Here is a 17,825-nt window from a genome sequence, read left to right on the forward strand (position 1 = left end):
GGACAGGCCGGCGGGGGGCTGAAAGCGGAACCCAAAGGGAGAGTGGGGAATTCCGGGAGGGGACCTGGAGGCTACGTCGCGGGGTCTGAGGCGGCTGGAGTCACAGAGGCGCAAGTGGGGGAAGGAGTGTGCCCTCTGACCGAGGCGGGGCTGACGTCCATGCTGGAAAGCTGCGTGGAACCCGGGTACTGGCGCGGAAAAGAGGGCGGAGCCCAGCAGGGGAGCACCTCCTCTTCCTCCTGCCCGAGAGGCCCCCGCCGGAAGAAGCGTTTCGCGGGCTTTCCAACTGCCGGCAAACGCCTCTCCCTCCGCCCAGCCGCAGTGACTCCGCGCTTTTCGGGGCTCTGCGCAGGCGCGCCGTACACGGGCGGGGCACGCGTCGGGGACGTTGCGGGAGGAGCCAATCAGAGGGTTCATTTCTGGGTGGCGCGGGCGCCATTTTGTGAGGAGGAATATAAATGGGCACTGGGGCCCGACTCTCGCCCAGTTGGTTCTGTGCTGTGGGGGCTGGTCGTTCCGTCCGTCTGTCGGCCTTTCGGGACCGTTTCCACGCGGGAGCCAACTGCCAGAGGAGAGGCGCGGCGTGGGGCCGAGCTAGTCTGAGGGAACCGCCGCCGCCTCTGCGGAACGCGCCGGCCCGCCCAGGGCGTTCGTTTTTCGGCGCGCAGTCGCAGGGCCCGGCCGACCGACTGCGGCCATGAGTTACGGTCGCCCGCCTCCCGATGTGGAGGGCATGACCTCCCTCAAGGTGGACAACCTGACCTACCGCACCTCGCCCGACACCCTAAGGCGCGTCTTTGAGAAGTACGGGCGCGTTGGCGACGTGTACATCCCGCGGGACCGCTACACCAAGGAGTCGCGCGGCTTCGCCTTCGTGCGCTTCCACGACAAGCGTGACGCGGAGGACGCCATGGACGCCATGGACGGGGCCGTCCTGGACGGCCGCGAGCTGCGCGTGCAGATGGCGCGCTACGGCCGTCCCCCAGACTCGCACCACAGCCGCCGGGGACCGCCACCCCGCAGGTACGGGGGTGGCGGCTATGGACGCCGGAGCCGCAGGTAAACGGGGAGGGGCCCCGGGCTGAATCACAAAGGTCCGCGGGGACACGTGGTGGCGGGCGGCCCCGGGCCTGGGCAACCCCGGCTCGCGACGGGGAAATGGCGGCGGCGGCGAGATAATGGCGGGCGGGCGGGGCGCGGCCGGATCGCGGGGGCCTGACGCGACACTCTCTTCCGCCCGCAGCCCTAGGCGGCGGCGCCGCAGCCGATCACGGAGTCGGAGCCGGTCCCGGTCCCGGAGTCGGTCTCGCTACAGTCGCTCCAAGTCTCGGTCTCGCACTCGCTCGAGATCGCGGTCAACGTCCAAGTCCAGGTCGGCGCGAAGATCCAAGTCCAAGTCGTCCTCGGTCTCCAGGTCCCGCTCGCGCTCCAGGTCCAGGTCTAGGTCCAGGAGTCCGCCGCCCGTGTCCAAGAGGGAGTCCAAGTCCAGGTCGCGATCCAAGAGCCCCCCCAAGTCTCCTGAAGAGGAGGGAGCCGTGTCCTCTTAAGCAAACGGTAATGTCCGCGGGGATCCGAGACACACGGCCCGAATTCAGAAATGGGGTGTGGAGTAGCTTTTCTGATCCGTATTAGTAGGAAAGTGGCTCCTCGTGTCGGGAGCGCTGCTCTGAGCTAACTCAGCTTTGGGAGTAATTCTGAAGAGGGGTCTGCAGAAAGGATGTGTGTAAAGCTTAGATAATAATGGCTGTTTCGTAAACTTGTTTGAGACCTATTAATGAAAATGACTATTTCTTGCTGTTTTTATCCAACGTCTGCATTTTCCCCTTTAAAGCTGCGGTCTCCTGTTTGATAAAAGAATATTGGCCAGTATTGCAGATTTTAACTGATTTGGCTGATCCTCCAGGGACCAGTTTCTGTGGGCGTGTATTGGAGCAGGTTTGTCTTTAAATGTTAAAGATGCACTATCCTCTTAGAGAAAACAATCAGTTCAACTATTGTTGTACTGACTGGGACTTCACTATTCTAATGGATGTGGCAAAAGAATTGCAAAAAGAAGCAATGAACTTTTGGAACCCAAAAAAAGTTTGCAGGTATTGCACTGGGTGGGGAAAGGATAGTGTGTCTTTAACTCTAAAATTGTTTGGTCCTATTTTTTAAAAGGAAGGGCCCTAAGTAGCTCAGATATTAAAGCACTATTCTCAGTTGCCAAATGTTTTGTTTGAAAACGAAATTTATCTCAAAATATAGGCTAATTATCTGATTTCAAGTTTTTTGTTTGGACATTTGGATACAGCCCTTTTTTTTTTTTCTTTTTTTTTTTTTCCCTTTCCCCTTTTCTTTTTTCTTCCCTTTACCATTTTTCACCTTGGTTATTTGGCCAAGAATGCACAAATTTGTAAATGCTGATGTGGACATTTTCTAATTTGGGCCTTTAAAAAATTGTGAGAATGGCTGGGTGGAACCTTTCTGTAACCTACTTGTTTCACCAGAGCCTTAGTAAGTACATGCCTGAAATTGAAACCATGTGCACTTTGGGCGACCTCACAGTAATGGAGGGCAAACTGAACTTAATTTCTTTTCAAACCTAGATGTGTCGACAAGCAACATAACAGAAAACATGGAGGAAAAGGACCACATGCTCAGTCCATCAAAGAGTCCTTGGAACAAGCAACTGGCTATTGAAAAGGTTATTTTGTAACATTTTGTCTAACTTTTTACTTGTTTTAAGCTTTGCCTCAGGTGGCAAATTCCTTTTATGTGCCATTTTGTTGCTGTTATTCAAATTTCTTGTAATTTAGTGAGGTGAACGACATCAGATTTCATTATTGGCTTGGATATTTGAGGTAAAATTTCCTTTTTGTTTATATAGTGCTGACTTTTTTTGTTTGAAATTAAACAGATTGGTAACCTAATTTGTGGCCTCCTGACTTTTAAGGAAACGTGCAGCCATTACGCACAGCCTAAAGCTGTCAAGAGATTGACTCAGCATTGCCTTCATTCCTTAGAATTAAAAACCTACAAAAGTTGGTGTAAATTTGTGTATGCTATATATCTTCAGATCTAAATGGTAATCTGAACCTAAATTTGTGTAAAGACTTTTCAGGTGAAAAGACTTGATTTTTTATTTTTTTTTTTGAAAGGATTGTTTACCAAACACAATTCTAATCTCTTCTCTTATGTATTTTTGTGCACTAGGCGCAGTTGTGTAGCAGTTGAGTAATGCTGGTTAGCTGTTAAGGTGGCGTGTTGCAGTGCAGAGTGCTTGGCTGTTTCCTGTTTTCTCCCGATTGCTCCTGTGTAAAGATGCCTTGTCGTGCAGAAACAAATGGCTGTCCAGTTTATTAAAATGCCTGACAACTGCACTTCCAGTCACCCGGGCCTTGCATATAAATAACGGAGCATACAGTGAGCACATCTAGCTGATGATAAATACACCTTTTTTTTTCTACCCCCACTCCACCAAATGGTAAAAATGATCATCTTCGCGTATGAACTTAAAATATGAAAAATGTTAAGGAAGCAAATGGTTTGTAACTTTGTAAGTACTTAAAACATGGTGTATCTTTTTTGCTCATAAATATTCTGTACTATAACCATTGTTTCTATAGTTTAATTAAAATGTTCCTTGGTGTTAGCTTTTCTCAGAATATGTCTTGGTCTTTTTTCCTCCCTTTATTTGAAAGACCTGTGCAATTTTCTTGTGAATGTTACTGACTGTATAGTATGAAAGTGAAATGCTTAGCTGACTTTTTAAAGTGGAAAATGACAGTTCAGCACCCACTCTCTCTAAAATTGATGCTCTATGGTAGCACTTTGAGGTTGTGGGTACTCCTTTCATAACCTAACTTATGCCCTATTTTAATGACTTAGGAACAATTTTAGTCCTTTTCTTAATAGGTGTTTTAATTTTTGTTTTCATGGCTGTGTAGTCTCCATGAACATTGTCTAGGTTACCCATCACAGTCTTAAGGCCAACAGATCTGACCATCTTCAAATCCACTGCTTGTACTCTCAAGCTGAGGTGGTCAGCTTGTAGGTATAATTCAGAGAGTGTCCTTTGCCAAGGAAATGACCAGCATTTCAACAGTATGTCTTCCTGGAAGGGCAGATTCTGCTATATCTTCCTTGTCTGCATCAAAAGACGCCAGAGGAATGTGGACACATTTCATGTCCCACTTGTAGAGCAAAGCTTCAAGTGACCAGTCAGCACTGAAAAAAATAAACTTTTTTAAAATTATGATTTTCCTGTTTTGCTTTAGGTATTTTTTTTTTTTCTCCTCCATTTTATCCTTTGGCATTGCGTTAGTAAGGCTTAATTTAACTTAATAAAGTTGAGTAAACCAGGATTAGTTGGTCTTACCTTCTTACCTGGTAAGTAGACCACAACTGGACCTTGGGATTCTTCTGCATCAAAAAGTACACTGTAGTTAAAATGTCTTCAAAATCTGGGAAGGAAGGGCTTATTAATAGCTTCCTACTTACATTGCATCTGGCTAAATTTACTATTAAGCAAAAAAAGTTACCTTCTGGTTCAAAGAACACATCAGATGCAAGAATAATATCTTGTGGTGGCAAAGCCAGAAGGTCCAGAGGTAGGTGACCCCACGTTAGTCCTACAACACGCACCTGTGGCAGGTGGTTCATGTGGCAGCTCTGCTGACAGATTTCTAGACAGTGCGGCAGCTCTGAACTATCTGACAGGATTACTTCAGCGCCACATTTTGCAGCTATAATTCCTGGAAGGCTCACTCCAGCTCCAATCTAGTAAATTTGAAAGGTGAAAATTTTTTAGTTTCTGCCTAGAATTGCAAAGAATTTGGATCTTAACAGATAGTTCCCCATTTCATCCTCATGAGTAGAGACTCAACATGTATGTTCTTGAGCTTATGTCTATAAAATGTGTCATTAAAATGCCTTAACCTGTAGGAACCTTGGGCTTTGAATTTGTGACAAGAGTTCTTGTGATTCCTCTTAATTGGGTCAAAGTGCAGTTAGTCCCATACAGGGCCTGTATTCTGCAACCAGCTGCTTCCAAGCTCAATGTGTGTTAGGCCATTTCGTTGCTTACTATGTCCAGAGAAGTAGTCTTGGGACACTTGTTCTGTCATTTTTAGTTCTCATAAAGGAGTTAGTCATAGGGTACAAGTCTCTAGAAGCACCATGGGGGACTTAACATACACAGCCAGTTGCTGATTTTAACTGTGAATAAAGCCTGACGGGTTTATAACGTGGCTCTCTATGAAGAGATTTTCCAGTGGTTTAAAGTGGCATGGCACTTCATAAGGAGTAACCAAGGAACGCCTGTGTTAACATTGATGGGACCAAAAGCTTCCCTTGTCCAGTTTGAGGATAGGATGGGCACTGAGTCTCAACCTTTTCTGAATGCCTAACAGTTGCCACTATTAGGGGGCAGAAGTCTGCCAAATGCCTTCCCTACCCTTCATTGATAGGTTTTGCAAAAATGAGGTTCTTAAGCTTCTGATTTGTGTTTAGCCTTCGGGTTTAAGCATAGTACTGCAAGTTCTGCAAACTTGACAAGTTTATTTCTCCAGGCCTCCAGCAGTCTCAAGTCCAGCAATGATGAAGAGCCTGGGACACATTTTAAATGTAATCTCAAGATTATGTAAAAAATGTAAAGCCTACTTTGTGAGAAAGACAAGTGTTAGAGCCCAAATGACCCTATTGGGACACCCTAGGAAAGTGGCCTTAATTACTGCTTCTGTGCCAAATTAGTCAATGGGCTTCATTCACTTAGAGTAAGGGCTTCAGCAACAAACTGTAAATGGCCAGACAGTAAATATTTTGGTCTTGGTGGGCCACTTTAACACTTTACAAATGTAAAAATCATTCTAAGCTCTCATGCCTGAATAAGCTGGCCAAGTTACCCAATTTTAAAATACAGTATGGGCAAAAAGTGGATTTATACTAACTGTAAACCTACCTTAGGCCCCACCCTGTATTTAACAAAAGCCAATAGCAAGCATGTAGACTTATATCTGAACACCGGGGATGTGAAGCATCAAGGGCACATGTACCTCTAAGATAGCCTTGCCTGGTAGAGATCTTCTGTGAAACCACAGGTACTGGGCCAGGACCACAGCACAGGGCCAAACATACATTCCATACTGAAGATGCAGGACCTGAAAAGAATTTTTGTACACCATAAATATCTACTGGAAGTGGAATGCTTAAACTTGGCAATTACTGAGTGCCTGGCGCTAGTATCCATTACAAAAGTGACAGTTCCCTGCTCCAATCCACAGCCTATGGGGGGATATGAAACTGCTATACCATGTGGTAAGCACTGTGCAAACATTTCATTCAACAAGCACTTATTGAGGGACTCAATGGCTTAATAGCTATTCTAGGCTGAGGCTGTAACTCTAACGGAACAAATATACCCTACTGGGGAGAGACAGGCAACAGGCAAGCAAGTGATATTTTTGGTTTGTGATAATGCTATAAACAATACAATGGGGTAATGTGAGAGTAGTGGGGGGGGGGGGTAAGGGACAATGACCACAAGGTGGCTGCACTAGATATGGGGAGAGGGTGATTCAGACAAAGGCCCTAAAGCAGGAACTGAAGCCTCTTGGTGGACAACAGCACAGACATAAGGGTTGGAGGCAGGTTTGTGTCCTGCAAGCAGAGCACACAGGAAAAGGGGGCCGGACATGAGGGCTTACAGGCCACAGGAGGTTTAATGCAAGAAGATATTGGAGGGTTTTAAGCACAACCATAACTTGGTATGCTAATGGGGAAACAATGGTCCTAGGAAGACATCCTAGAAGAGGTGTGAGTGGACCTGAATCCTGAAGGAGTTAGGAAGGCAGGCAGACAAAGCCTTTGGAAAGGCAGGTAATTGAGAGTGTGTGGTAATTAGTGAGGCAAGATAACATAGCTCACAACTCCGGAATGAGCCTATTCGAGTTAAAGCTCCAGATCTGGAATTTACTAATTGTGTGACCAAGTTATATAAATCTGTGCTCAGTTTCCTCAATTGCAAAATAGTATCTCATAGAGTGATTAGGAAGAGTCAATGCCAACTACTTAGTATAAGGCACAAAATACGCATAATTATTAAACTGCAAAATCACAAATCTTTGTTTTCTAGAGCAAAGGGTGCCCCTAGTGAGGCGGTAGAAAGGCGCTGAAGTTACAAAAATAACAAAGGTGAAGGAACTGAGGTCTGAACTTAATCCATTCAACAAAACTATTAGTGCCTAAAATATGCTACGTTCTGTTCTACCTGTAGAGGGCGCAGCGTGAATGAAAGACAAATGCCTGCCCTGACAATGAGGATTTCTGACCAGAGTTGTGCAGATTTGGGTGTAAAGAAAAGGGGCCTCTATTCTCACAGGGAATATCTTCACTCCCTAAGTTTGGGAAGAAATCCAAATGGGTATTTCAACAGGAAGACATTAGAAACTATCAGAAATGGGTTCCATTTAAGGTGTTTTTCATCCTTAAACTGCTATTACTAATGCCTACGTCACAGGCTGCTGTTAAAACCAAATGAAGCGCTGCAACGTGAAAGTGCTTTGAAAAACTGGGCGCATATTAGGTACAATTATTGAGCTCTGAGGCAGCCATGAGCTGAAAGGAAGAAGTGTCAACCCAAAGACTTTATTTCGCAGTGAGAAGGGTTGGAAGCCCCGGTCCCAAATCAAGCTTAATTAAGAAGCCCTTCAGCAACATCAAAGAAAATATTAGGCATCAAGAATGCCACTTTTCTGGCAGGAAATACTCCGTGTGGGGAAGCTCCCTTCCCGGTGGGGTCCTCGCTGAAAGACATGTAATAGGCCAAAGACTTCGTACCAAACCCCTCGCTCTGCGGTCCATCCTAAGGCAGGGAGCCGGACCCCATTCTCCCCCCCCCGCCCCCACCGGTGGGCTGAGCGCCGCTCCCGCGCTAGGGCGCTTCCGGGCGGGTGCAGCTGCACGCACCTGCGGGACGCAGACTTCCAGCACGGCCCCCTCCGCTCCCAGGCCCGGCTCCTCCGTGAACCGAAAGCGCTGGGCCCGGAACACATACCCTCGGAGGCCACGGCCGCCCAGAGGAGAATCGGTGGCCCCCGGGAGGGCGGGCAGCAGCGGAGGGCGCCGGGCCGCCAGGCTGCGCGGGGACCCTGGGCCAGCTGAAGCCGCTTCCCCGGCGCCACGTGGCCCTCGCGGGCCCGTCCGCCCTACAGCAAGGGGGAAAGCACCCCTCGGGCGACCGAGTGGCAGCACGCGGGCAACAGACCCGAAGCCAGGCCTCCGAGACACAGAACAGGTGGCCGCGCCGCTCGCCAGCGGAAGTTGGCTGCGGAAGACCGGCGCAGCCGGAAGTGACGCGCCGGAAGCAGGCGTGGGAGCGCGGGCCGCAGGGAGGCGGCTTCCCAGCTGGCGGGACCTTCTCAACATGGCAGAAACCCGGCGTCAGTGAAGGAGGACCCTGCAGGCGCCGAGGCCAATGGCTGGCCGCGCGAGGCCGGGGGCCGGTGACGACGGCAGCCGCACGCCCAACCCGAGGCCCGGGAGGCGGCCGGGGAGTGAATTTTCTGGAAGGCGGCTTTAAAGGCGCCGGGCTCGAGCGAGAGGGCGTTGCAGCGCGGCGGTCGCCGGGGCCGGGCCGGGGGCGCGTTGGTGGCAGGAAGCGGGCTGCGCCGAGGTCGTTGCGGAACTAGCCGGTGACCCTCGCAGGATGAACCACAAGAGCAAGAAGCGGATCCGCGAGGCCAAGCGGAGCGCGCGCCCGGAGCTGAAGGACTCGCTGGACTGGACCCGGCACAACTACTACGAGAGCTTCTCCCTGAACCCCGCGGCCGTGGCGGTGAGCGCGCGGGGCCGCGGGCGCGCACCTCTCCCGGGGCCCCGGCCGCCGCGCCCCGCGGAGGGAGGTCGGGGTCCTCGGGGCCGGGATTCCACGGAGGGCCTCCTCCCCCTCCTGCCCGGGCAGCTGGACTCTCGCGCCTTTGGCGCCCTCAAAGAGGCGGCCTGTCGCCCCTTGATCCCCTTGGACGGCTGCGGGGCCCTCGGGGACCTGGCTGTCAAAGGCCGCAAGTGGGAGATGCGGAGCCACCCTTGGAGGGGTGGCTCGGGCGCGACGTGCCTGCGCGCACGCGGGGCCTGCCCCGCCCCCACCCCGATCGAGCCAGAACAAAAACCTGGCTCCTTAGGCACGTCCTTGCTCACTGGCCCTGAGGACACCCTCATTCGCCTGATTTTTTAATTTTTTTAACTGGATAGGTCTTTTTTGGTCCCCTCAGGATAACGTGGAGAGGGCAGACGCCTTACAGCTGTCGGTGGAAGAATTTGTGGAGCGATACGAAAGACCGTACAAGCCCGTGGTTCTGCTGAATGCCCAGGAGGGCTGGTCCGCGCAGGAGAAGTGGACTCTGGAGCGCCTGAAAAGGAAGTACCGGAACCAGAAGTTCAAGTGCGGGGAGGACAACGACGGCTACTCGGTGAAGATGAAGATGAAGTACTACATCGAGTACATGGAGAGCACTCGCGATGACAGCCCCCTGTACATCTTTGACAGCAGCTACGGGGAACATCCCAAAAGGAGGAAACTTTTGGAAGACTACAAGGTGCCCAAGTTCTTCACTGACGACCTTTTCCAGTACGCGGGGGAGAAGCGCAGGCCCCCTTACAGGTAAAGCGCCGCCACAGTCTTCTCCACAGCAGCACGTGTCAGCCGGCTCAGCGAGCTACCCTTTTATGGAACAGTCAGTGGTTTTCCCTTGGCTGCACCGGGGACTGACTTTGGGGGCTGCTGGTGCCTGCCTGGGTCCAGAGACTGTGCTTTAATTGGTCTGGGTGCCCCCTGGGCATCAGGATTTCTGAAAGCTCCCCAGGTGATTCAAATGTGCAACCGAAGTTGAACCACCGACCATATTAAGGGAAGTTTTTTAAGTCGAGCACTGGGCCATGTCAGTGGTTTCCTTTTTTCTATTAGGGATCAGTCCACAATTCATGCACAATTCACTCTGTGTCCCAAAATGTGTGTAGTCTTTGAAACAAAGATGACACAATGTAGTGTGTGAAACCACAAACTTGTTATTTTGTGATGTGTGTGTGTAAGTTACTCCTCATATCTTGGGTGTTTCTGCCCTGTAGGTGGTTTGTGATGGGGCCCCCACGCTCTGGAACCGGAATTCACATTGACCCTCTGGGAACCAGCGCCTGGAATGCCTTGGTGCAGGGCCACAAGCGCTGGTGCCTGTTCCCCACCAGCACGCCCAGGGAGCTCATCAAGGTGACCCGCGAAGAAGGGGGGAACCAGCAAGATGAGGCTATTACTTGGTTCAGTATCATCTATCCCCGGACACAGCTTCCGACCTGGCCACCCGAATTCAGACCCCTAGAAATCTTACAAAAACCAGGAGAGACTGTCTTTGTGCCAGGTACAGATGAACTGAAACACAGTACTCTCTTTGAATTTAGTAATTTGTCGTTTTGGAGCAGAACTACATATAAAGTGAGTCAAAGAAATCCCTCCGCATGCCGGCTTCTTGAGCTGCCCTGTGCCCACCTCTGACAGTGGAATGTACTGTACTGTCAGGTGCTTAGGGGGCTGTTGTCCTCATTTCTTATATAAGGACCTCAATATATAAGGACTATTGGGGAACTTTCTGTATGTAAAGATTCTATTCATTTTTGTCCTTAGTTTCCCTAGTGACTTGTGTATGTTCTGTGACTTGTGCATATTTCTATAACTTGGGGTTTTGATACAATGTAGCACTGGGTGGGCTGAGTCAGGAAATAGTGATTTAGAGCCTAGAGGCCAGAAATCAATCCTACCCCCTGATGCCTCTGAGAGGTTAAGTGTTGGGAATAGGTGTCTTCCTCCTAGAAGCTAAAGAACTTGCTCCCTTTAGTTTGGGTCACAGCTGTGGATTAGCAGGAGAGGACACACTTTCTCTGTAAAGGGCCAGAGAGTAAATATGTCAGGCACTGTGGCCAGACAGCCTGCTCAGTTGCTCAGCTCTGCCCTTGTAGCAGGAAAGCAGCCATAGATGACCCAGAAGTGAGCAGGCACAGCAGTACTCCAGTAAATCTTTACCCAGACAGGTCCTCCGGGACTCCTGGATCAGGGGAAGCATGCCTGCTCTGGGTCCTGTCTCCGCAGCTCTCCCTGTGGATAGGAGTCCCCTGCTTCCGAAGTTCATGTGAAATGTTAGATGAGGTTGACGTTGTAGAGCGATTGGGTATGGAACCCAACCCTACTCAACTATTTACTTGTTGGATTTCAGGAGGCTGGTGGCATGTTGTTCTCAATCTTGATACCACCATTGCCATCACCCAGAATTTTGCCAGCAGCACCAATTTCCCTGTTGTGTGGCACAAGACGGTAAGAGGGAGACCAAAGTTGTCCAGGAAATGGTATAGGTGAGAGCTGTTTTTTTCTTATTTTTGCCTTGTTTCAATGTCTGCCAGAGAGATAAAATGTACAGAGCCCACCACTGCAATGGCGTGCACTGAGCTCAGACGGACCTGGCAAAAGCTGGGGCTGCCAGAGCGCTCGAGTACAGGAGAGTGGGTCAAGGTCAGGGCTCGCTCTCAGGATGCTCGCCAGCCTAGAGGTGGCAGGGTGACTGCATGTTCCGATCAGAGCATCAGTCAAAACATGCTCATCATTGGGGTCGTTTCTCGTTTTGTTTCTTTGTTTTTTGTTTTTGTTCTCCCAGCCCCCACCCCCAGAGCTAGCACTAGCAAAGGAAGCCATTTGGTTTGGGTTTTATTTTGCTTATTTCTTTTTCTTACCCAGAAGCATTAGTCCCATTTGCACTTATTACCTTCAGTTCTTGTGAGTGAGGTCACTGCCCTGGAGTCTTAGCTCCTCTGTTTATCCACAGAACAGATACAGCACTGGCAGCGGCAGTGCGAGCCACCCCCAGCCACCCCGTGCCACTGTGTCCCAACCCTGACCTGGAGGGACCAGCTCTCGGGGTAAGAGGGATTCTGGCTTGTTCAGTGCTCAGCCCCCTCTGAGGGCCAGCAAGGGTGGTGGCTCCATTCTCCAGACTCCCGGGCATCTGAGGCCCACTGCTGCCCTCCCGCAGGCTGCTGTGTGCTCCACTGGCCGTTCTGAAGGCCTTACCTCGGGGCAGGGCTGTTCCCGTCCCAGTGGATGCCAGGTCAGGTGCCCAGGCGAGGGGAGGGCTGCTGCCTCTGATGGCCCAGTTCAGCTTGATCCTCGGCACTTCTTACTTCTTACAGATCCAATTATTTTTACTCTGACAAATAGAATTTCACCAAGTGCAACTCCAGTCATTAGGTGCTGTGCTGTGGACAGGAAGGTTCAAAAAAAATCAGCTAGGAAAAGTGCAGGGAACAAATTAGGAAGAGAAGCTGCTTCTCCTGAGGGGACAAAACTGAGACTAAGTCAAAGAAATGGTGCCTCGCGGTGGCGGCGCAGGTGGTGGGAGCTCGTGTGGAGCTCGTGTTCCTCCCAGAGAAGCCTGAGCAGCAGGTAGGGCTCCTGCTCCCAGCGGTGGATCCGCGTCCTTGCCACTCGACAGCCCTCGCTCCCAGTGGGCTCCGCCATCCCTGGATGCCTCTGAGAGGGACAGGTCTGAGCTCCATGATTGTGTGTGGCTGCTGTTGCCCATCCCGGCACTGAGAACAGCGTTTCTTGTCTCCCAGGATCTTGAAGCAAGAGCACCCTGAGCTAGCAGTCCTAGCTGACTCCGTTGACCTCCAGGAATCCACAGGGATCGCCTCCGACAGCTCCAGTGACTCCTCCAGTTCCTCCAGCTCCAGCTCGTCCGACTCGGACTCAGAGGTGAGGCCCTGCTCCCCTGCAGGAGGGAGAAGGAGGACATTTTCACTCCCTTCTAAAAACTGCCACTGCCACCGTCCTGCTGTGGCAGGACTCTTTCCCATTTTATAGCTTTATGTGCATGTGAATCGTCCCAGTAACCTTGAGAGGTTAGAGGAGTACCTGGGGGTTTCATTAAGTAATGGCCCAGGATCATGCGGCTGGCAGACTGTGGTGTCGGAGATTCAGACTCCGGGCATTCAGACCTCACAGACCGGGTTGCGTTTTCCCTGTGGGTGGCAAACTGTGAGCCTAGAAACCCAGCAAATTCAGTGACTTGCTAAAAGCTAACATCATAATATTGGGTGAAAGGGTTCTACGCCCTTAGCAGATGAAATTTATGTCCCATAACTGCGCACCGCACTGATTTCGCCTTTCCTGGTGGCGGGAGGTGGTGTGTTCTACGTATGTTAAGTGCTGTGCCCACCTTCACGCATCAGGTGAAATTCTACAATGCGGCCTCAGAACGATGACTAACTGTTCTCAGGGTGGGCATCCTGATTTCAAGTATCTTTCCCGTAGAGAACATGGTGGGGGGGGACAGTGCCACCTGCAGGAAGGTGGTGATTCTTTGGAAGCCAGAAACGTCTGCGCTGGATACTCGGGCTGCACTGTGGAGCCGTCACATGTGGCTGCTTTGCTCCTGGGGGAGTGGATGGTACGTGTGCTGTCTCCCGGGGGCAGAGGCTCCATCTGGCTGAATTCTTGTTTTCTGTCCCATGTCCAGTGTGAGTCCGGTTCTGAAGGGGATGGGACGATGCACCGCAGGAAGAAGCGGAGGACCTGCAGCATGATGGGAAACGGGGACACCACCTCCCAGGACGACTGCGTGAGCAAAGAGCGCAGCTCCTCCAGGTGACCATGGCTCTTGTCTGTGTCGGAGGACATCCCGCAGCCAGGGGCAGGGCCCAGTGAGGGCAGCCTGCTGGATCTGCGGACACGGGGAGGGCTGGCGAGAGCCGAGAATGAGGACAGTCCCAAAATGAGTCCACTCACTTAGCATTTGCTACAGTAGCTTTTTTGTCTGCTACCAACGCAAATTAATGTGGCTTGTTTTATGCATAAAGGCAAGAATCGATGTGGATGGTGCCAAGGAAACCCTTTACATTATTTAATAAAAATTAAATGCATTTTATATATTTGAAATTTTTTTCTTTGAGAATACCAGAACTTCCCTGTGTCACTCCTCTTGTCTTGGTCTTGGAGGAAAGTAGTGACTGCATGGCACAGTGTACCTTTGATGGGGAAGACATAACAGCAGGGGAAGTGCTGGGAATTCCCGAGCATCGTCTGCAGAGCCTGAGGCCTGGCCCCCTTTCTCCCACTTGGCCATGGCTGTTTTGACGGGCAAGGCCGGACAGAAGCAGGGAATTTAAATTTTTTATAAAATCTTAATCATGTCTTCAGTTTTTTAAAAACCAGATTTGATTTAAATAAGTTAAAACTTAAAATCACTAAGATAGAATCTGCAAGCACCTGCCCTAGCAGACTCCCCATGGAGCCCGGTGACTGACTGGGGCACCCAGGTCTTTAGATCCCAGAGCCCTTTCTTCGACATGTCAGCATGAGGGGTGAGGGTTTGGGAAGACAGTGAGATACTGGCATTTGTAGGATTATAAGCGTCTGAAGTCCTTAGCCGCTCAATAGGTAATGTTTCTGTTAGGTTCTCCGTGTCTGTGAGCATCTGAGTGTTTTCTTAAATGTGTCATGAAAGTTCAGGGCCCACATTCCTCCTCTCATTTCCTCTCACTCTGTGGTCCGCCTGGAATTCCATGGGGAAACTCAGGTGTCTTCCTCAAGTGAGTGTATTGGACCAGAATGTGCGTATCTCCACTCGAGATGTCCTTTCCACAGCCAGACTTAGTCTCTGTTGTTATAGACTTGTGTCTGCCCTTGAGGTGTGACTTTGTAATTTGTACAAAAATCTCTTGAGGAAGCCCAGCTGCTGCTTCAACATGGGGGCCTGGGGCTCTGCTTTAGCATCTCCGCCCTGCTCTGCATGCAGCCACGCTGTCTACGTGCCAGTCCCAGGCAGGTGTACTTTCCTTGGCAGGATTAGGGACACTGGCAGAGGCTGCGCTCACCCTGAGTGGATAGAGACACCCTGAGGTGGCTCTCATGTCGACAGCTGGCAGCCACACCACTCAGTTCCACGTCTTGTGCGCCTTTGAATTTGTATCACCCTTTTCTGGTCCGAGCTGCCGTCTTCGGTCAAATGCTGTTTTAACTGCTCACTAATAATTGATTGCCGAGAAGTTCAAATGCTCGGCAAGCTCCAGGAGCCACTGAAACCCAGAAGGGGCCGTGAGGCCAGGGGAGAAGGCTCTGTGCCTCTCCTCTAAACTGAGCTGGTGGACCACAGGCCGGAGGGTGTGATGTGAGCGTCTCGCTGCATCATCTGTCACTCACTGATGCTGGTGAGGAACCTGCACTGTCCCCAGCTGGCAGCGTACGCACAGAGACACTGACGGGCGAGTGGACTTGGATTCATGGGTGAGCCAGTTACGTGTGAGGAGTGCGGTGGGTGCTACCTCCCAGCATATGTCAGTCACCATTCGTCCAACAACGCACCCAGTGGCAGTAACAGATCGATTAGCGTTCCTCACGCTGGGTTGATCATGAGACTTTTCTCCACGAGGCCTGTCCCTATTACATCTTAGTCCAGTTTTCTGTGCCTTAAAATGCCAACCTAAATACATGGCTGGGTTGGGTGGAGAGCTGCTCCCTTCCTGGCATCTGTACCTGGCACTCTCCCTGCCGCGGTGCTGCTCTCCCCTCCCCCACCAGCCAGGGTGGCCAGACCCACCTTTGGGCGAGAGGGAAGCCAAACCCTGCAGCCATGATCTCTCCTGTTAATATCTGAATGATGTTCCTTCCCCTCCTTTTTAAAGAACTTTCCTTGCCGTCCTCAAAATGCTTTTATCTTTCCCCAGTGTTGCTACTGGGCATGCTAACTGCTCCTCGCTAGACATCAGTCTGAAGAAAACAAAACCCAAAGCAAAAGGCTATTTCCCACCAGGGGGCGCAGTGAGGTCGCTGGGATGGCCCAGCAGCAATGTGAACTTGAGAGAATTGCCACCCCACGTCCTTTCCCCAGGCGCCAAAAGTGATTCCTGTTTGGTAAACAGTATCCAGAAATAAGGGGTCAGGGATGAGGTGGGAGACAGAGACGAGGGAGTGGAGCGCGGGCAGGGTGATCAGGACCAGGTAGGACCGGGAGCCGGGAGCCGCCTGTTCTACCCACCTGGCTTGAGCTGCTCCTTTGGGGCCAGCAACAGCGAGTGGAGGTACAATGTCAAGCTACTTTTAAGGATTATTCTCCAGCTAATTTTAAAACCAACAAGCTGGGTCGTGAGAGAAGGGATGTCAGACTAAAGCACTATTGGGGAGGAGCAGTGGGGCGTGGCAGGAGTGGGGGGCCCAGGACAGCAGGACATCCAGAGGGCTCTGGTCTTGGGAAATGAGAGAGGCACCAACGGCTTTTCCATCAGCCTGAAGAACACAGGTGCCTCCGGGGTCTTCAGTAGACTGCGATGTCTAAGGTGACACCTCTGAGAAGAGCCACCAAAAACAAGGAACACTGTTCACACTCGGCTCACGCTTGCAGATGCCCGTTTACTAATTGAGTGTTCAACACACGTCTGAGTGCCAGGCACTGTCCTACGGGCTGGAGATCCTGACCTGACAGAGCCGCGTGAGCAGCGAGGATGCTCTGCTCACAGGGGCCTCTGGTCAGGGGTAGGCAGAGCTGTGCACACAAGTCCTTACTACACACAAGTGTGTGAGAAGCAAGAAAAGAACACGGTTATCGTTACTGCTCTGTTCCTCACCAGTGGTGGCTTCTCTGTAAAGTAGCTGCAGGTGTTTAAGGATCAGCAAGCACGTTGCCCGTGTCAGCGCTTTACAGGCTTATTGGAGGTTCCGCGTTGGTGGGATTTAGGACCTTAGGCAGGAGCGTGGGATGGAGCAGGAGTTTTGCATAAATGTGAAAAGTGCCGTCAGGGAGGCAGGCGCAGAAGCATTCGGCTTAGGCTCCTTGGCTTGCGTGTAGTCCTTCCACAAGCAAGTCGTTCATCCCGTGTTCCGAGCGCCGCCCGTGGCTCCCTGGGGAGCCCGGTTTCTCCCCCATGCCCTGGCCTCTGTCAGCTTGTTACCTTGTGCACAGCAAAACAACACGAACTGTGCTCTCAGCTTTGTCTCATCCTTAGTTCAAGCACTGGGAGGAGGACGGGCCCTGCCTGCTGTGTCGCGCAGGCCTCTGGGCCGCCTCCCGGCTCTGCTGCCTCTCGCTGTGGGGCCCACCACAGAATGCCAGTGGCTCTGCCACTCAAATGGTATTTTTAACTTTCACTGGGGTGAAACTGGTTCATCGTTTTACATAAAGCACCCCGATTTGGAGTTGGGCTTTTTGCATTGTTTTATCCCTGTTTCTTTTCATGGTAACTGAGTTCTCACCTCCACAATAGGATCTCTTAAATATATTTTTTAAAACAATAGGGACAAGAGACAAAAGTGAGGCCTTAAACACTGTGGCTGAAAGTGGGCCCGCCCCCAAAGTCAGTAGCCAAGAGGTACACCCCACTCCACATGTTACAGCTGTGGGCCATTTTTCACCAACCACCACTAATTTATTTATTTATTTATTTTTTTGCCTGTTCCCCTTAATATTATGGGATCCAGCAGGACTAAGCTCACCCTGTTGCGGAATCCTGTTTGTCACACTGGAGCTCATGAGGAAGCCCCAGGGCGTACTTTCATTAACAATAAAGATACATTTTAAAATAAAATAAAAGGAAGCACTCCATCCAGCATCTTGGTTTACATCAGATGTCCCCTCAGGCACTGCAGTTTTTCCAAAAGAGTATTAAATGCATCCTCAGCAAAAACCAGGACCTTATCTTTTTCAACATTAGGCCTTATGTTTGCCACAGTACCTGACAAACTTTGCCAGCCCCGTGTTTGTTTAAAATAACTATGGTGGGGGGTGGGGAGATGTAAAGAAATGATGTTTTTGGTA

General features: G+C 50.9%; 3 protein-coding genes and 1 long non-coding RNA gene across 9 annotated transcripts in view; 2 read left to right on the plus strand and 2 right to left on the minus strand.

Moving 5' to 3' along the window:
• Window positions 1-197: 197 nt before the first annotated feature.
• On the plus strand, window positions 198-3,634 carry SRSF2 (serine and arginine rich splicing factor 2). Of its 3 annotated transcripts, XR_014000492.1 has the most exons (5): window positions 443-1,059; window positions 1,244-1,554; window positions 1,832-1,935; window positions 2,589-2,686; window positions 3,196-3,634. XR_014000492.1 is itself a non-coding variant. In XM_081161520.1 (3 exons), exons 1-2 carry the CDS (start codon window positions 698-700, stop codon window positions 1,545-1,547), a joined length of 666 nt encoding a protein of 221 aa, XP_081017646.1. In that variant the 5' UTR covers window positions 198-697; the 3' UTR covers window positions 1,548-1,554; window positions 2,589-3,634. The 3 variants fall into 3 exon arrangements, 1 of the variants encoding a protein (XP_081017646.1); XR_014000493.1 differs by lacking the exon at window positions 1,832-1,935; XM_081161520.1 differs by lacking the exon at window positions 1,832-1,935 and having other exon boundaries at window positions 198-1,059; window positions 2,589-3,634.
• A 258-nt stretch (window positions 3,635-3,892) lies between these two features.
• METTL23 (methyltransferase 23, arginine) lies at window positions 3,893-8,326 on the minus strand. Of its 2 annotated transcripts, none has more exons than XM_081161524.1 (5): window positions 7,948-8,326; window positions 6,036-6,140; window positions 4,524-4,761; window positions 4,369-4,445; window positions 3,893-4,209 (listed from the first exon to the last, which is right to left on the minus strand). In XM_081161524.1, exons 2-5 carry the CDS (start codon window positions 6,117-6,119, stop codon window positions 4,204-4,206), a joined length of 405 nt encoding a protein of 134 aa, XP_081017650.1. In that variant the 5' UTR covers window positions 6,120-6,140; window positions 7,948-8,326; the 3' UTR covers window positions 3,893-4,203. The 2 variants fall into 2 exon arrangements, with proteins under 2 accessions (XP_081017650.1, XP_081017649.1); XM_081161523.1 differs by having other exon boundaries at window positions 4,361-4,445.
• A 15-nt stretch (window positions 8,327-8,341) lies between these two features.
• JMJD6 (jumonji domain containing 6, arginine demethylase and lysine hydroxylase) lies at window positions 8,342-13,976 on the plus strand. 3 transcript variants are annotated; one of them, XM_081161516.1, is made up of 7 exons: window positions 8,361-8,815; window positions 9,252-9,640; window positions 10,105-10,391; window positions 11,241-11,338; window positions 11,849-11,937; window positions 12,634-12,772; window positions 13,536-13,951. In XM_081161516.1, the coding sequence occupies exons 1-7, from the start codon at window positions 8,687-8,689 to the stop codon at window positions 13,665-13,667; spliced, it is 1,263 nt and encodes a 420-aa protein (XP_081017642.1). In that variant the 5' UTR covers window positions 8,361-8,686; the 3' UTR covers window positions 13,668-13,951. The 3 variants fall into 3 exon arrangements, with proteins under 3 accessions (XP_081017640.1, XP_081017642.1, XP_081017641.1); XM_081161514.1 differs by lacking the exon at window positions 11,849-11,937 and having other exon boundaries at window positions 8,342-8,815; window positions 11,241-11,376; window positions 13,536-13,976; XM_081161515.1 differs by lacking the exons at window positions 10,105-10,391; window positions 11,241-11,338; window positions 11,849-11,937.
• The window catches only part of LOC308568520, a 90,718-nt gene continuing 85,662 nt past the window's right edge, over window positions 12,770-17,825 (minus strand). Inside the window, exon 4 of the long non-coding RNA XR_014000494.1 lies at window positions 12,770-12,788. This is a non-coding gene — a long non-coding RNA (uncharacterized lncRNA). The remainder of the gene's footprint in view (window positions 12,789-17,825) is intronic.

The sequence above is a fragment of the Miniopterus schreibersii genome (genome assembly GCF_964146895.1).
Source record: "Miniopterus schreibersii genome assembly, chromosome: 16".
In the NCBI taxonomy this organism is placed as follows: Eukaryota; Metazoa; Chordata; class Mammalia; order Chiroptera; family Miniopteridae; genus Miniopterus; species Miniopterus schreibersii.